General features: G+C 40.9%; 1 protein-coding gene across 2 annotated transcripts in view; it reads left to right on the top strand.

Moving 5' to 3' along the window:
* The window catches only part of ELF1 (E74 like ETS transcription factor 1), an 88,352-nt gene extending 69,116 nt beyond the window's left edge, over window positions 1-19,236 (top strand). For both annotated transcript variants that reach the window (XM_075265461.1, XM_075265462.1), the window contains 7 exons: window positions 4,257-4,431; window positions 6,836-6,943; window positions 12,989-13,147; window positions 13,242-13,325; window positions 13,957-14,149; window positions 15,146-15,583; window positions 17,722-19,236. In XM_075265461.1, the coding sequence (XP_075121562.1) occupies window positions 4,257-4,431; window positions 6,836-6,943; window positions 12,989-13,147; window positions 13,242-13,325; window positions 13,957-14,149; window positions 15,146-15,583; window positions 17,722-18,337 (1,773 nt within the window). In that variant the 3' untranslated portion in view covers window positions 18,338-19,236. The remainder of the gene's footprint in view (window positions 1-4,256; window positions 4,432-6,835; window positions 6,944-12,988; window positions 13,148-13,241; window positions 13,326-13,956; window positions 14,150-15,145; window positions 15,584-17,721) is intronic.
* The last annotated feature ends 218 nt before the right edge of the window (window positions 19,237-19,454 follow it).

Genomic DNA, 19,454 nt, shown 5'->3' with positions numbered 1-19,454 from the left:
CAGTCATCTGTTTTCAACTTTCTGTCCTCTGTGTTACTATTGTTACAAACATATGGCAGAACTCCAGTCTGTTCTCCAGCCTATGTGTGTATGTGTTGTACCTGTGGTGGCCTCCAGCATAATAATAATAATACTGAAATAGGACGCTGTTCACATCAAACCCTATTCATTTCAAAATATGTTAGCGTAAAAAAAGATGGCCGTGCTGGATCAGTCACAAGATGGACCCCACAATCACATGACAGACCCCATTGACTATTATTGGGTAGGCAGTTTCCATCATAGTGTCCATTGTTTTACTAGAGCCAGACTCTGCTATCTTGCCTGGAATAATATATAATAATAATACATTTTATTTATATAGCGCCAACATATTCCGCAGCGCTGGAATAATAGCGATGAGTAATAATAATAACCATTCAGGAATAGATCCTGATTGATCATCTAAGCGTTCTTTCAATACAATACTGAAAAACCCCTAAATCAGTGAAGTGTATTTGTCAGGTTTGCGGTATACGCGGTAGTATTTATTTATTCCTTACTGTTGAGGGTTATAGTGGACTGACTGTGTCACCAATAGGTTCTCATTATAAGAAAAAACCCCAAAACCTATTTTTACCATATTCTTCTCTGTAGATTAGTGTAGTCTATTATTCTCTACAGAAAAAAGAACGGCCTGGTTTATGCTAAAAAGAGCTGATTTTGGCAAATGGGGGTGAAGTGCCATCTGCTGGGTGTAATTGTTAACAGGTCCGTCTTGTAGTTTTTGTATATTTTCATGTGACTAGTTTTGTTTGTATCCATGTGTTCCGTCAGTATTGAGAAATCGTTGGGACGTGGTTACTGCGATTAATGGCTTGGATGTTTATGTGCGCGCTTTTGATGTGGCGTCATCTTTCCGTACACGCTGCAGATTGTAATACCGTGTTTGTCAGTAGCAGCATGTAAACCACAACACAACTTGTGTGTAACATGGGCTGCGGATATTTATGGAAAAACAAATGTTCGTGTTTAAGAGTCAGCTAAAGTTACATATGTGAAAAATATTCTATGTGCTTTAAGTTTTTCCAGTTATTGTAGTGTATAACATATAGCAGTCTATGGGTCCTAAGACGTTACTTCAACTTTCTACAGTATATCGTGCCAAGAGTCCACCAGTACAGCTACAAGGAAATACCATCTGACACTTGTTCACAAAATGTCACCAACACAAATGTATTTTTCAATAGTAGGATACTGCCTAGTCCTTTCCTCAGATTTTTTTCTGTCTTGGGGTCCTGTCAGTAGTCTGCTGACTGGCTCTTGTCTTCAACTAGGATCCTTTTAGCTCAGTGAGCTGGGCATATGTGCCCACACAGATGCAGGTCTCAGATGGCAGCAAGACTCTGCAAGATGATACGGGGCCCCCTGCAGTGTGATGGGGAAGATGGGGCCCAAGGAGGAAGGATAATGAATGATCTGCACCTCCAGGTTATCTCAGCCGCCCAGTGTATAAAGATAAGCTGGGTCATTTTTAAATCATTTGCCCATTATATTATACTGACACACAACATGGCTGAGATGTGGTATTCTGAGTATCCATATGAAATACTGTGAGTGTACTGTGCCATGCCAAAGTAAACTTGGCCCACCTGGCTCAGGGGCCCATTGGAGGGATTAATCCGTGGGCCAGTCCAAGCGCGCGCGTATGTGTTATTATGTTTGTGTCTACCATAATGTTACTATGATTTTTACATTAGGCACGTTAACATGTATTTTGTCTGTGTCTGTGGGGGGATGTAATGAAGCTGTGTATGTGTACATTGGGGCAGGGGCAACATTGAATCTTTGCCCAGGTGAAAGTACACCTAGCTACAACTCGGACTGGCAGAAGTTTGCATTGACAATGGTTCCACTCACGTGAGCAAACCTATAACAAAAATGCATTTTCGACTCTCTGAGCAACCGTGCATTTTCTGGGTGTATGTTGTTAGAGTTTGATCATTGCACAGAGGGTGATACTGTAAATATAGAAATGGCATAGTAAATGAATGGTTATGGTGATATGCGTAATGGGGTATGCGTGATCGGCTTATATTGTAGTGAAGTGGGTATGAAGTTTATATGACTTGTGTTAGATATTTATTTATAGCGCACAATTAATTCCATGGGGCTGTATATTATATTCCATGGTGCCATACGTTATATTCCATGGTGCCGTACGTTATATTCCATGGTGCCGTACATTATATTCCATGGGGCTGTACATGATATTCCATGGTGCCGTACGTTATATTCCATGGTGCCGTACGTTATATTCCATGGTGCCGTACGTTATATTCCATGGTGCCGTACGTTATATTCCATGGTGCCGCACATTATATTCCATGGGGCTGTATATTATATTCCATGGTGCCGTACGTTATATTCCATGGTGCCGTACGTTATATTCCATGGTGCCGTACGTTATATTCCATGGTGCCGTACGTTATATTCCATGGTGCTGCACATTATATTCCATGGGGCTGTATATTATATTCCATGGTGCCGTACATTATATTCCATGGGGCTGTACATGATATTCCATGGTGCCGTACATTATATTCCATGGGGCCGTACATGATATTCCATGGTGCCGTACATTATATTCCATGGTGCCGTACGTTATATTCCATGGTGCTGTACGTTATATTCCATGGTGCCGTACGTTATATTCCATGGCGCCGTACATTATATTCCATGGTGCTGTACATTTGAGGGTTTTTATCCAATATAACGGTATGTTCACACCCGCGTGCTGTCTCCGCTCAGGGATTCCATTCCACATTCCACAAGCAGGACTTTTCTCTCCACATTTTCCGCTCATTTTGGGCAGAAACGCAGCAAACCCCATTATAGTCTATAGGGTCCAGGTTTCCGAGGGTAACCGCCTTTTTAAGCAGATTAGGTTTCCGTTCAGGGGTTCTGCTTGAGGAAACCCAAACACAGGTGTGACCAACTGACACAGTGGTCAAGGCCTTCAGAATGTATGAGGTTAGGGGTATAGAGGCAGTAGGTTTGGGTAGAAGCTGTGTGGATGGTGGTGTTGTGGCAGTAGCACTTTTAGAGGTAGTAGGTTTTCCTGAAGACCTTTAGGGTCTCCTTGAATCTTGTGATTGTGGGGGGACAGTTTTGTGTGTCGAGATAATGAGTTCCAGAGTATGGGGGATGCAGAGGAGAGGTCTTGGGGGAGGTTGTGTGAAAAGTGGATAAGAGCAGGACATAAATCTTCAGAATATCGGAGGTTATGTGTGGGCAGGTAGCGGGACATTAGGTCACAGGTGTATGGCGGGAACAGGTTTTGTATGGCTGTGTATGTCAGTGTAAACATTTTAAACTGTATTCACTGGGCAATGAGAAGAACAGACAAACTGTGAAGTATATTGTCGTATCAACTCACATAGGGGTCCAGTGTTTCTGAAATGACCATACATATGCCACATTAAAGAAGCACTCTGACCACCAGGCCATAGCTTGCTATTCTGTGTACACAGGATGACAGTTGACTTCCTGTAACTACAGGATTATGTCTGCATCTATTGGCAGCTTTCATATCCTTCTGCTCTCCACAAGACTGTACTGTCCTTGTTTCTTTCTCAGTATATCTTCCCAAATATACAGTGTATGTGTGTGTGTATACAAAATATATATGTTCTGTCTTCACAAAGTAGCCAGGAGTGATGTAGTAGAATCCAATGCAATGCAATGATTAGCTGCAGACCTATAAATGTCCCCCCTCACACACACACTAAGTGGCTGTGATATCTGTGTTTGCTGTGTGCAGAATCTCCAGTGTAGTATTTGAGATGCAGCCTCATAGTGCTCTTCTGTCTCCTGCTTGTAAGAGCTAATTGGAAGAAGCCTATCACAAGCAGACACAGTAGACAGTCTGAAGCTGCATCACATATCACATTGAGAGTGTAGCATGAGTTGGGGGAAAAGCTGTAGCAATAGCTACCCTTAGGACTGCCTCTGAAGGAAAAAAAAGGCCTATCAGGGCAAATATACACATTACTTTTTTTTATTACATTGAGAATGAGAATGTAAACACTGTATGTTTTTTCACAAAATTCAGAATACCATATCTCTATCAACTGCATGCAGCTTCTCATACTACTTTTGTAATGTGGTAGGGTTGCAGCTTCCTGGGGTACCACTGCTGGTAGCTGTGAATGTAATGTGAATATTACTTATGGTATAAACATGAAAGTAATAAACAGATTCTTCCCTTCCTGCAGCTTGACGACCCTTCAATCTTCCCGGCTGTCATCGTGGAACACATTCCAAATGCAGATTTACTGAACAGTTACTCTGGGTTAACATGTGTGGATGATCCCAATGACATGATCACTGAGAACTCGCTGGATGTAGCAGAGGAGCAGATCATAGAAGATGACGATCTCACTCTTACAGGTATGAATTTTTTTTTTTTTTTTTGCAATAACAAAAATATAAAACTTTTTATACAATTTCTGAAATTTCTTGCAAGACTGACATAGGATAGGTCATATGTGTATGACCAATGGGGTTTTGACATCTGGCACATCATGTTAAACGAACCTCAGCCCTCCTGCAAGCTTAGCATCAGCTTAGTGTTTCACAAAGGTGATCTAAGTATCTAACAAAGTTGCTTAATCGGAGCGGCCCTTCATTGAGCTGATCTGCATAGGCCTTGGAAGTAGGACCACAACAATTAAATGTTGATGCTGAGCAGCAACGACTGCTGTTAAAGGGGTTTTTAATTGATGAGCTGTCCTAATTATCAATAATCAGTGTCATATTGGTGAGGGTCTGATACCTGACACCCCCCCATTTACCAGTTCTCAGTAGCTGATACACAGAGAAAGGAGCAGGAAGCAGACAGCTCCATTCTTGGTACTGCCAGTCAGCACTTATTCACTTGAATAGGAGCTGAGATGCAGTGATTCAGTTCCTTGACCACACAGAGAACAGAGCTGTCTGCTTCCTGACCCATTCTCTGTGTGTCAACTGCTGACAGTAGCTGATCAATTGGGGTGTCTGATGTCAGACTCCCACTAATCTCATACTTGTGACCTATCTGTAAAATAGGATTTTTAGCCCTGAAAACTCCTTTAAAGTCCTGAAGGACCATTTATAACTAGTCTCTCTATATCCATATTCTAGTCCCGTATTTAGACTCTTGTGAAACATTGCGCTACTTTTAATAAATTATACCTTGGTTTGTGGAAAAGAGTTATGGACACAAGCTAACTATAGGGCAACCCTGAACATCATGGTGGCCCAATTATTGGTTTGTGTGACACATAAGTTATGTAACCCTTCATTAAAAAGGTTCACCCTTGTTGTGATGAATAATATAGAGGACCATATTCCTACTATATAACTACAGGTTTACGTACTGTATCCAACTATCTGGATGACTTGTATTGTAGTGGAAGGCATCTTGTTCACATCTGGGATGGATTTTAGTAAAATCAATCCTCATTGCACAAAAATATAATGTTTCATAGCATCTGCAGCCTGCGTTGCCTTCCTGCTTCTCTGCTTGTAGCATCTTCCTGTAAGAGGAATTCTCATGGGTAAAAACTATTCATTTTGCTACCTGGGTAACATAATGTCACTCTTACATCATGGCATTGGTTTCAGACAACTGGCTTCTGGATGGGCTCACAAGGGGCTATGTTTAGAAGACTTCTATCTATTAGAAACATTGTGCAGTTTAGAAAATATTTTCATGTCTTTGGGATCCTTATCACTGACTGGAGTAGAAAGTGACTACAAAGAGGTGGCATTGCTTTGGACGACCTCACCTGTCCTGCATTACCTATTGAGTTGAGTGGGCACTGTGTAATATTTTAATTTCCCACTGGGTGGCACTCTAGAGAGATTGAACGCTTAATTGCCAGATTTCTCAAGCTGATTGATGGGGGGTATCCAGCAGGGGGACATTGCATGATCAAGGTATTTTCAAGGGTTCAGATAGGTATTATGCCCGATTTATATCTGTGTTCGGGGAAACCGCTTGAGGACCCCCCAAACGGAAACCTATCCGCATAAAAAAGCCGTTTCCTAAGGGGTCTGTGTCGTTTCCGTATGAAAAATGCGGAGAGAAAAGTGCTGTTTGCAGGACTTCTCTCTTCGCATATTTCATGCGGATAGGCAAACGGAATGGCCCGAACGCAGATGTGAACGGGGCCTAAGATTCTTAAGACCTTAGCATATTCACTAGTGGAATTACATGGCTTGGATAGCAAGAGTGAAAAAGATGGGTGTGGATAGAACGCTTTGTATAGCACTGTAATTTTCTGGCCTATTCCTTCCTTGAGTACATGTACTGCAGATTGTGACTAGGAGATAAAGTCATTGGGACCCATTAATGCCTGTTGAAAAACTAGTGATAATGGATCATCATGTAAGCCCTGGCTTATAAAACATCAGTCATTATATAGCTGGCATCTTCCCAAGACACTTTTGAAAGTGAAGAAAATCTTATCCACTATAAGCAACAGCTCTTATGCATCTGTCCGCTCTTTACAATGTTACTAACACAATCCAGTTTTCACTGGCTAACACCATACAACATTGTATATTACATGCCAAAAATCATTCCAAAGCATTGATAGAACAATACTGCCACCTGCTGGTCAGTGTTTAAATTGCAGAATTGTTACCAATCGGGAATGTGATTTGATATGGAGACATTTGTAAGTTTTCATGAATAGTTTATAGTTACAGTCTCCATACCATGACATGATGTTACATGAACCCTCAAAGCACAGTGTGTATTTAACAAAACAGAATAGAAATATTTGTAACCTAAGTCTATTTCTTTTAGTTGAAGCTTCCTGTCAGAATGGCGATGAAACCATGGAAACTATTGAAGCAGCTGAAGCACTTCTTAATATGGACTCTCCAGATGGATTGCTGGATGAGAAAAGATTAGGTGAGTATGGGATGTCACCTGGGTCAAAATGTCTATTTGCTAGGCTGGAAAAACCCCAGGAGGCACCTTCAGGTTCTAGCCTTTTGGAATATGTGTAGAGATGAGCGAGTAGTATTCGATCAAATACCTCCCTTTGCATAGTTATTGGTGTACTCGGTTGAATAACACGCGGTAAACATTTGATTCCCCTCCCACCTTCCCTGGCGCTTTTTTTTTTTTTTTTTACACCAAAAACTATGCAGGGGTGGTATTCTATCGAATATACTTCATTATCTCTAGAGATGTTCTACAATTATTTTTTATTTTTATTTAATAACGTGTCTTAACCCCTTAACGACCGGCCCATAGTAAAATTACGTCGGCACTGACAGGTCCTTCCTGACTGCCCTATAGTAAAATTACGTCGGGCAGTCAGGGAAGGATTCCCTGTCAGTGCCGATGTAATTGGAGCGGATCTTAGCTGTATCTGACAGCTAAGACCCTGCTCCATTACCCCCCATCGGAGGGGGCTCCGATCGGGGGTTTTTAACCCCTTCAGTTCCGTGATCAAACATGATCACGGAACTGAAGCGGTTCCGTGACGGTGCCGGCCGAATCGGCACCCCCCGCGGCGAGATCGAGGGGTGCCGATGTCTCTAACATGGAGCCTGGGGTCTGGCCAGTGACCCCAAGCTCCAAAAGACCCCCAATACCTGGTTGATCCTGCCGCTTTAAGAGGAAGTCAGACGCAGGCAGCCCCTGCGTCTGACTTCCTCCAGACGCTGCAAGACACTGAGAGCTGTGTCCTGCAGCGTCTAATAGAGAATTAGTGATGCTTTTATCAAAGCATCACTAATCCAAGTGTCCTAAAGTAAAAAGTGTAAAAGTAAAAAATAAAAAGTGAAAAATAAATAGTGTCTGATAAAAATGAATAAACTTATAAAGCCCCAAAATTTCCTTTTTTCTATAAAAAATGAATTATATTAAAAAAACCCTAAAACTTAATAAAAACAATACATATTTGGTATCGTCGCGTCCGTAACAATCTGAACAATAAAACTCCAACAATATTTAATGTATACGGTGAACGTCGAAAAAAAAACCCGGAAAAAACCCGCCGGAAGTAGTGATTTTTCGCCATCTCACCTTACAAAATATGCTATAAAAAGTGATCAAAAAGTCATATACACCTCACAACAGTACCAATAAAAAGCGCACATTGTCGCGCAAAAAATAAGCCCACAACCAACACTGTCAACCGAAAAATAAAAATGTTACGCTTCTCAGAAGATGGCGATGCAAAAAACATTGATTTATGTCCCTAAATGTGTTTTTATGTCCCTAAATGTGTTTTTATTCTACAGAATTAGTATCGCATAAAAAAAATACTATAAATGAGGTATCGCCGTAACCGTACCGACCCGCAGAATAAAGGGAACATGTTACTTATATTGTACGCTGCATGGCGAAAAATTTAAAAGGTAGAATGCAATGCCAGGATTGATTTTTCTTTAAAAAATCCTGCAAAAAAGGGTTAATAAAATGTATTCAATAAGTTGTAGGCACCCAAAAATGGTGTCATTACAAAATGCATCTCATCCCGCAAACAACAAGCCCTTATATGGCCATGTCACCAGAAAAATAAAGAAAATATAGCATCTAGTAATGTGAAGACAAACAACCCCAAAATCGCCAAATCATTAGAATACAACTGGCTGCGTCAGGTAGGGAATATATAAGCTGTGCAAGCGGATATCAGGGGACACCCCAGATTTACAGCTTACGAGGGAAAAGACACCGGAAGTGACCCCCTAAGTGACCGCAGAGTGACTCCCCCAATCATGGGACATAGTAGGGAATTTGGTGTTTGCAATGTCCTCCACACCGCTTATATATTCCCTCTTCGCCATCCCCTCTGCAATCACGTCCGGGGTACTAATACTCACTACACCCCCTGATATATTCTTTCAGGGGTGCAGTTTTCAAAATGGGGTGACTCCTTTGGGGAATCCAGTTTTCTGGTACGTTATAGGCTCTACAAACATGACATGGCGTCCGGATACCAAACATCTGAATCTGTACTCTAAAAGTCGCATAGCGCTCCTTCCCTTCTGCGCCCTGCTGTGCGCCCAAACTGCAGTTTATGCCACATGTATGACACTGGTGTACCCAGGATAACGGACGTAATGTCATATGTGGGTATAAACTGATATTAGGGCACAGCCGGACACAGAAGGGAAAAGAAGGGTTATTGGGTTTTTGGAGCGCAGATGGTTTGGTTTTTGGATGCCATGACACTTTTGCAGAGCTGAAGCGCCAGTAAAGTGGAATCCCCTGATATGTGACCTTATTTTGGAAACTACACCCCTGAAGGATTTATCCAGGGGTACAGAGAGCATTTTTAACCCCCAAGTGTTGCTATAACATATTATCCATAAATGAATACAAAGCTGATTGTGAGAAGTGAAAATGACAATTTTTCCAAGAATCGGTCATTTCAGTGCGTAATATGTTGTGTCCGACTCGTATCAGAGATGAACGCTCTGAAAGCTGTTATGCCCGGGATACCCACTTAACAGTTTTTGGAGTGTGTATCTCTGCTGACATAAGTTGGGCACAACATATCAGATACTGAAATGGCGAATCTCTGGAAAACTTCATTTTTAACTTCTCATTATCAGCCGCAATTTCATTTCTGGAAACCAAATAAATGCAACCCTCAAGGGTTAAAATGCTCACTACACCGCTTGATAAATGCCATCAGTGGGGTAGTGTCCAAAATGGGGTGAGATGTCTGCAGATTCCACTTCAGGGGCTTTGCAAAAGTGGCATGGTGTCCTAAAACCAAACTGTGCTCCAAAAACCAATATAGCGCTCCTTTCCTTCTGTGCCCGGCTGTGTCCAAACAGCCTTTCTACCTACATATGGCATTAAGTCTGTTATCCGGGGTACACCAGTGTCATACATGTGGGCATACACCGCCATTTGGGTACACAGCAGGGCGCAGATGTGAAGGAGCGCTATGTGCTTTTGGAGTGCAGATTTAGATTGTTGGTTTTTGGACACCATGTCATATTTGCCGAGACCCTAAAATTTCCCCTACAAAATGGGGTCACTTCTTGGCGAATTCCAGTTTACTGGCACCTTCAGGGCTCTGCAAAAGCAACATGGCGCCCCGAAAGTCCCTCTAACACTGTACCCCAATAGCTAAAAAGCGCACTGCTCCTTCTCTTCTGAGCCCTGCTGTGTGCCCAAGCAGCAGTTTACACCCACATATATAATTTTTTGACCCTCGGGATGGCCCCTTAATAGTTTTAGGAGTGCAGGTCTCTGACAACACAAAGTGGGTGCAACGTATTGGGCACCGAAATGGCATATTTCTTTAAAAATTTCAATTTTCATTTTGTACATTAATTTTTGGGAAGCATTTTTAGGCTCAAAATGATAATACCCCTTGATACATTCCTTGATGGGTGTAGTTTTTAAAATGGAGTCACATTTGAGGGGTTTCCATTGTATTGGTACTTTAGGGGTTCAGCAAATGCGACATGGCACCTGAAAACTATTCCAGCAACATCTGCCCTCCAAAATCCAAATAGCGCTCATTCCATTCTGAGCCCCACCATGTCCCCATACAGCAGATTATGGCCACATATGGGGTATTGCCGTGTTCAGGAGAAATTGTGTAACAAACTGTGGGGGGCTTTCTCTCCTTTAACCCCTTGTGAAAATGAAAACTTTGGGGATAAAGGGACATTTTACTAATTTTTAACCTACACATCCCTAAGTTAGTAAAATCTGTGAAACGGCTATAGGGTCAAAATGTTCACTATACCCCTCAATGAATACCTTAAGGGGTCTAGTTTATAAAATGGGGTCATTTATGGGGGGTTTCAATTGTTTTGGTATCTCAAATCTTGTTTGAATGTGCAATGGGCCTGAAATATCTGCAAGCAAAATTTGAGTCTTGAAATCCAGTTGGTGATCCCTTCTTTTTGGGCCCTACCGTGCGTCCGTACATAGAATTAAGGCCACAAAGTGTACATTTTTGAACACGGGAGAAATGGGGCCATCTATTTTGGGGTGTTTTTCTTCATTTTCATGTGTTATGTGCAAAAAAACTGCCTTTAAAATTACTCTTTTGTGTAAAAAATATGAGAATTTTTTGTTTGACGCAAATTCTTTTAAAACCTATGGGGTCAAAATACTCACTATACCCCTCAATGAATACCTCAAGGGGTCTAGTTTATAAAATTGTGTCATTTATTGGGGTTTTCAATTGTTTTGGTAACTCAAATCTTGTTTGAATGCGCAATGGGCCTGAAACATTTAGAAGCAAAAATTGTGTCTTGAAATCCAGTTGGTGCTCCCTTCTTTTTGGGCCCTACTGTGCGTCCGTACATGGGATTAAGGCCACAAAGTGTACATTTTTGACCACGGGAGAAATGGGGTCATCTATTTTGGGGTGTTTTTCTTCATTTTCTTGTGTTATGTGCAAAAAAAACGGCCTATAAAATGACACTTGTGTAAAAAATATGAAATTTTTTTTCTTTGACGCAAATTTTCTCAAAACTTATAGGGTCAAAGTACTCTCTATACCCCTCAATGAATACCCTAAGGGGTCTAGTTTATAAAATGGTGTCATTTATGGGTGTTTTCAATTGCTTTGGTAACTCAAATCTTGTTTGAATGTGCAATGGACATAAAATATCTGCAAGCAAAATTTGTGCTTTGAAATCCATTTGGCCCTCCCTACCTCTTAGGCCCTACTGTACGTGCGTATATAGGACTAAGGCCACAAAGTGAACATTTTTTAACACGGGAGAAGTGGGGTGATATATTTTGGGGTGTGTTTCTTCTTTTTGATGTGTTGTGTGCAAAAAAACTGGCTTTAATATGACACATATTTGAAGAAAATGAAAATGAAATTTTTTTCATCATTTGTAATAATTCTTGCAAAACAATATTTGTTTGATCAAAATGCTCACTATACCCCTCAAAGAATACCTGAAGGGGTCTAGTTTTCCAAATTGGGTCATTTAATGGGAGTTTCTGTCATTATGCCACCTATTCCTGTCTGCAAACATAGCTTGGTACAGGAAAAAATCACACACTCAAAATTTCCAAAATTTGCTTATAAACTTGATAAACTTGTAAATTGTCTAAGTTACTCAAATATGCTAAAATTATTTCAAATATGCTTGAAACACAAAAGGAACATTTGGAAATATATAACTACTAACTTTTTTGCCCTGTATTATTGTGTATATGTGAGATATCGCAGCTAAAAATGGAAAACATTGAAAAATTTTCAAAATTTTCAGCATTTGCGAGTTTTTTAATAAATTTACACAAGTTATATCAGTCTAATTTTACCTTCTCAGTAAAGTACAACATGTCACGAAAAAACAATATCAGAATCGCTTGGATGCAATATACTGTTACAGAATTATTCATTGATAAAGTCACACAGGGCAAATTTCAAAAATTTGGCTTGGTCATTAAGGTCCAAAACAGGCTGGTCACTAAGGGGTTAAAGGGAAAAATGGACTAGCCTGGGCATAAACTTTATATAGAAATGTGTAATATCCAATTTATAGCACTGCATGAAAATATTCTGCAACTGGATGTGTAACAGACACCAATAGATATTAGTGGAGAAAATGTTGGCATGTTGTGTATAGCCGGTTTGAGGGGAGATTCTCCAATGCCTGCAATTGTCCGAAAAGTTAATAACTACCACTTGAACCATATGTGTTTAGGAGGCTGTAGCTGGAATCCACTTGCTCCTATTTTTGGTATAGATTTGCCATGGATTTAATTTGTATACATTACTCAACGTGTCACCCATCCATATGTATTCTACCATAAATTGCTATGGATTTTTGCTGTGGAAAATCTGCAGCAGCTTTGACACTTCTAAGTCTGTCCTCGGACAAAAGCAGAAATATTTTATCATACAACATAACAGTCAGCGTGATGTCACTCTGCCATAACCTGTTCATAGAAACTATAGAATTTATTAGAATGCTGAATATTAATATTATATGTTATTGATCTTTTTAGCTAACATATTTGGAACATCTGAAGATGAGCTGATCGTCACTCCCATTACACACGTGTCCCTCACCGTAGATGGAATTCCAGAGGTGATGGAGATCCATCCGAACATTTTTCAAGGGCCAGTGGAATCTCCTCCGGATGAGCAGCCTAAAAGGAAAAAAGGTATGAAGGAGTTAAAACCCGCTACCTGTGATCTGATCTATTCTTGCAGTCAATTCACAGTTTATATGATTCCTTCTATAATATTTTCTGTTAGGGAGAAAACCAAAAACTACTCGATCCGAGTCCCCCACCACTACTCCAAATATATCTGTGAAGAAGAAAAGCAAAGATGGGAAAGGTAATACTTGGAGCTTATTTAAGTTGCCATACATGTAATCTAGCTGTCAAATGATCATTCAGCTGTCACCCTTATTTATACATGTTCATTTTGTCAAAGTGAGTATGAAATGTCAGAAGAATGAGATAAGTCGCTGCTTATGTCTGAACAGGCAAATTGTTAGACAGGAGAAATGCAACTTATTGCCGGCCATATACTTCAGATAGTTGGATTGGCCAGCAGCCAGCTCCGTTCTCCTATATACAGGCAGTCTTGGCTTTGCTGTACAGCGCATGTTTACCAGAAAGGGATAGTGAAGAAGGCTTCTGACAGACACTTCTGAGAAGGCAGAGTCAGGAGACCCCTGTGCATATTAAATGGTCAGCTGAGCCCATTATAATTGGTGTGTATGGCCAGATTAACCGAGCCCCTGTTTCTTCCAACAAGAGATGTCATTGGACCATTGTCTGACACTATACGCATCAGATGCCATTGGGATCTTTAGATTTCCTAATAATTTAATAAGATTTTGTTACTTCACAAAGTAATTGTAGGTAATTCGAGTTACTCTAGTGCTGGTGTCTATGGAAAGCAAGTCAGCCGAACATGGGTATTCTACTCTATCATTTACATTTGTATTTTATATTTCCAGGCAATACCATTTACCTTTGGGAATTCTTGTTGGCTTTGCTTCAAGACAAAGCTACATGTCCAAAGTACATTAAGTGGACCCAGAGAGAGAAGGGCATCTTCAAACTGGTGGATTCCAAAGCTGTGTCTAAGCTTTGGGGCAAGCACAAAAACAAGCCTGACATGAACTATGAGACAATGGGCAGGGCACTCAGGTAAGAAGATGCACAGCAAAGTATTGTATTGGTTCTTGGTAACTCTTCAACAGACTATGCCCATTTGAACCCTCCCTGCAATTTTTAATGTATGGACTCCCTGGTGGTGGAAAACAGCAGCCATAATTCTCCCACAACCATTTGTAGTAAATATGTGTGACCCACACAGATCGCCATAAGACCTTGCGTTGATAAGTAGCTGATTTCTTATATTTGGATAAGGATTGATCCTTAAAGGGGTTGTCCAGGATATTATTATTATTGCAGCAGGGGGCTGGGGAAGGTGAAAGATAAATTTTTTTTTAAAAAACATACTCACTCATCTCCGGTGTCCCAGGCCACTGTCTGGCCCACACGGTACCACAGGGCTTTTCCAGCAGAAGGCTCCGGCTCACATGTCTGCTGATGCAATTCAAAGGCTTAAGGAAAGGAGCTAGGATATCTCCTGTGATGGTCCCGTGCCACCTCCTTAGGCTGCCGATTAGCCTTAGCGGTCATGTGTGGTGCAAACTTCCACCAGAAAAGCCCGGGACACTGCATGGACTGGACAGTGGCTGGGACATTGGAGCACTGGGGACAGGTGAGTATGGTGTGTGCTTTTTTTTTTTTTTTTTTCTTTTTCTTCTCGCCCTCCCCTGCCTCTTGCTGCAATAATGACAAATCCTGGACAAACCCTTTAAAGTTTTCTTTTGGAGAATTACATACTGACAACCTGTCCTTAGTATAAGTCATCTTATTTGATCATGGGGATTTAACCCCTAGGCCTCACAGGTCTGATCAGATATTGATGATTGGATTATCCTAAGACTAGGTCATCAATATTATACTTTTGAATACCCCCTTTAATATTAGTGTCTATTGAAACTTAATGAGAAATATCTTTGGCATTTCATTGCTGTAAGCCCTGGAGTGTAATAAATGCCTTTCAGCAGGATCAGCCAAGTGTCCAGATTCATTTGTACTGGGTTAACAGGGTTTTGCATTTGCTTCTTGCAGGTACTATTACCAAAGAGGTATATTAGCAAAAGTGGAAGGCCAACGTCTTGTCTATCAGTTCAAAGAAATGCCAAAGGATCTCGTATACATAGATGAGGAGGACTCCAGCTCTGCAGAATACTCAGGAAATTTACATTCTCCAGTTTCTACTCCCAGTCGAAATCAAACACGGGCATCTAAAGTAGCTCCAAATGTCGGACCAAGAGGTAGCTCAACCACTGTTGTAAAGTCACCCAAGTCTTCGAAAGTGAAAGAACTAGAGGAGACTAGCCCGCAGCAGTTGTTACCATCAGATATGCTGAGGGCTGTGACTCCTCAGCCGCCTCATCCAACTCAGCTTTATCGGACTGTCCATTTAATGTCTGGACAGACTATTCCTGAACAAGGCTTAACATGCGCCATTCAAAATGATACAATGTCTCCTGTACAGACTATCAGGTGAGTCTTTGGAGTATATTGGTTTGAGTGTAATTTCAGGACGATATGGTTGTTTCTTGTTTGTATTTTCACTCCATGTAATCGTACTATGTTTTATATGGAGTCTGTCACTAGAATCAAAGATATCAACCCAGTACTGCAGATAGCTAGAGAGATGCTTTAGAGTCAGCTGAATCAAATGATGTTTTCCCCTCGTGAATCGGTGCCTCCTTTGCTAAAATATCATAGTTTTGTCAATTTGCAAATAAGCTCTTTGGAACAACAAGGGCATTGCCATTGCTCCAAAGAGGTCAATCTCCCACCGCACTGTGCTGATCTCCGCACCCACCCTCCTTCCTCTAGTTGATAGGGCCATACAGTGTATACCTATTCTCACCTGGCCCTGAGTTTCTGTCTCACTCGCTGCTGCTCATATGCTCACCTCGGGCTGTGGAATCAGTAGGCCAAACTCCAGCTCCGACATTATTCCAACAACTCCTACCCCAACACAAACCACTTTATAAATGGCTGATAGCCATGGTCAGCCAGAAGCAGTAAACATCCTCCAATTTATAGAAAGACAAGTGATTTGAATACCTATGAAGGTAACTATGTAATTATTAGCTACACAATATCAGTAATTGTATAATATAATTAATAGTTTTATTATTTTTCTGACCTTACCCAAAATTGATCCCAACTCCAACTCCAATTCCACAGCCCTGTGCTCGGTATAGGGCATGTGAGTCAGACTAGGCAAGCATTACAGCAGTACTAAACTTGTGCATAATTACATTAATAATATAAACATAATAATTACATAATTCTATAATTTAGGGCTTGTTCACACCTCTTTAATTTAAATGCAAGTCAACCCATATTCCAAATATAACATATACATAGCCAAATAAAAATCGTTTAGGCCCCAAGTGCCCACCATAAGCCAAAATAGTGTCCTTTTGGCTTGCGCCAGAGCAGTGTAAGTGGTAAGGCTTGGCTCACACCAAATGCATAACATACAGCTGAGGTATTTTCTGCTAGAAAAGAGTGCACCGAGATTTATATAGGGCGAGATCCTCTCCTGCCAATGCAACGAAATATAACATGCTATACTGTACTGTTCTGTAAAAAACTCTATACATAAGTATACTCCATTCTTTTATAATGCTGGCAGTAGAACCCAACTTTCCAGTCTCATCCTTTGTGGCAATGTATGGTTTTGAACACAGTTTCTGTATTCACTGCTTTTGAGCCTCATGTAGGGTGTATATACTCTGGGTTTGTACAATAAAGGGAATCCACTGTAAGAAAGAAAAAAACACCGCTCAATATGCATTTTTATACGGTGACCTTCTGTATAGGTTAGTGTAGTCTGCTGTTGTTAAATATCCATTTGGGTTAATAAAGGCAGCCATATACCTTTAGCTATGTTTTGAGTGATTTCTGGGTGTCTCTGTGAGCTCCTGTTAGATCCTGCATTTCCTTACATGGTTCAGGCTCCTGCTATGTAACTTCCTCACTAACCGCTCTCACCTTACTCCCCCTTATTCCTCACTCCCCCATCCTTCATCTCTCCCTCTCTCCCATACACCCCCTTCCTGTCTCTCTAGCTATCCTGCCCTTCCCTACCTACTCAACCCAACCCCTGACCCATATTATATACTTACCTTCCACACTTCTTTCTGTGAAACGGCTCCTTCTTTACTGATTCTGCAGTTGCGTGCTCTTCTCCAGAGTTGGCTCTGTTCTCTGCAGCGATGATCCATCTATCTATGTGCTGCACAGCAGAGGTGGATTATCGGCAGCAGTGCACAGAGCCGCACTTGGAGAAGGGGGCGCACCTTCAAATTCAGTAAAGAAGGAGGAGCCATCTTGCAGGAAGAAGGTAAGTATAATGGGTGGGGGGGGGGGAGTAGTAGTGACGATCCGTTTCTGAAAATGGAGAAACGGATCATCAACAGATAATCAGATCTTGTGACCGTCCCAGGGATATGGGTAACTATACATTTTTGATTGTTACTTAGAAAGTAGAAAAATCTGACTTTGGCTGCTATGGTCCATACAGTATCCATTCAGATGAAAGCAATACAGTAATACTGCAATACTTACTTCTTCCGTTTCTCCTGCTTTATATGAATACTTTTACATTTTTCTTCTAGAACGATCCAGTCCCCAGGCCAGGTCCCAGTCGTGGTGTCACCTGGAAATCAACAGCTGCATACTGTAACACTCCAAACCGTGCCTCTCACCACAGTCATAACAAGCACAGACCCCAGCGCCCCAGCAGGGTCACAGAAATTTATACTTCAAGCCATTCCTTCGGCACAGCCGATGACCGTTCTCAAGGATAATATGGTGCTACACCCTCAAAGAGCCGGCTCGCCCCCACCGTCCATTGTCCTGAGCACTAGCCAGGTCCAGCAGGTTCTCAATGGCAGTGTTCAGGGCCTTTGCAATGGAACAGTCAGTGTGCCTTCATCTCCAGCCTTCAGTGCAACCACTCCAGTAATGACCTTCTCAACAAGCACTTCACCCCTGGTTAACCAAACTCCGGGCACGGTCATCACATCAGTCATCAAATCCCCAGAGTCCAAACAAACACTTGCTCCTGTGACCGATGACCAAGATACCCTGGAAGACACAGTGGAGACTGCTGAGCAAACTGAGCACAAATTCCAGCCTCCATGTGTTCTTGTGGTAGCAAGTCCTAATGGATTTCCAACCCACATGGAAATTAAAAAAGAGAATGACCCGTGGGAATTTGACTCCAATTGATTAAATAGAAAACTTCAATATATTTAAGATATTCCAAATGTGATGGGCTCTTCCTCAATATTCTATATATTTTTTCAAAGCACATTTATATTTTCATAAATCCTCTTCCTGGTATGTGATACCCTCGCAGTAAAACTTGTTCTTTTTCTGTTCAGTTGGTTTTGATTTTAGGCTTTTGTTAGTTTCCACATTCTGGAATCTCAATAAGGAAAGTCAATATTCTTCATAAAGAATTCCACTTGGGCGTATCGCTTATTCCAGGACCCCTATGTTGAAGGAATGTGCCTTTTATGTTCTGTGAGGACACAGTGTAACTGTCTATGATGCAGATCTTTTTTAACGCTGTTTTCGACAATCTCTCAGTGTGTTCCTTGAGCTTCGCTTTCTGTAAATTCTATTTTGTTAATCTGTAAATAAGAAAAGCCAATCCAGCTCTGCCTTCTAGCGTCTGTTTCTGTATCTCCACACTGATCTATGACTACTCAAGAGCCAGAATATAAAAGACCCCAAGAATCAGATGTAACATCGCTGAGGTTTTGCACTGTTCTAAAGACATTTCCTTCCAGCCTCTTCTATGATTTAGTCTGTTGTAGCCGTCTTTAGCAATAACTACTGTGCCTTTGTTTAATCCAGCTATACATTACATTAGAATATTGCAGGTATCATGAAAGCAATGTAATGGTATAGAGGAGCTTTTTTACTTGTAAATAATGTACATTTACTTATAACTCTGGAAACAAATGCTAAATATCAGATGAATACAAAAATAATTTCTGAGCATTCAGAGAAATTCCAGCAAAGCAAATTAATTTTATAGACTCAAAAGATCTATATATGTTTAGAGTCCAAATGTTATACTATATTGATAGAGATGGAATTTGTATTTAAGAAGATGTTAAACTGTTGAAATACTTTTCAAGCTGTTTTTTGTATTTTTAATTGGTTTATTAAAAAAAATAAATCTATGTTCACAAAAAATTCAAGAACCTACTTTCAGTGTGTGTATGTGTGTCTGTGTGTGTTTTGAACAATTCAGATCCCTCCCCTGATACCTATTGTTCACTAAGGGTAAGTTCACAAGGGTTTTTTTTGGACTGAAACCTGAGGTGGAGGCCGC

The sequence above is a fragment of the Leptodactylus fuscus genome, chromosome 2 (genome assembly GCF_031893055.1).
Source record: "Leptodactylus fuscus isolate aLepFus1 chromosome 2, aLepFus1.hap2, whole genome shotgun sequence".
Lineage (NCBI taxonomy): Eukaryota > Metazoa > Chordata > Amphibia > Anura > Leptodactylidae > Leptodactylus > Leptodactylus fuscus.
Note: the sequence above shows the minus strand (reverse complement) of the source record. Positions and strands in the feature narration are given on the sequence as shown.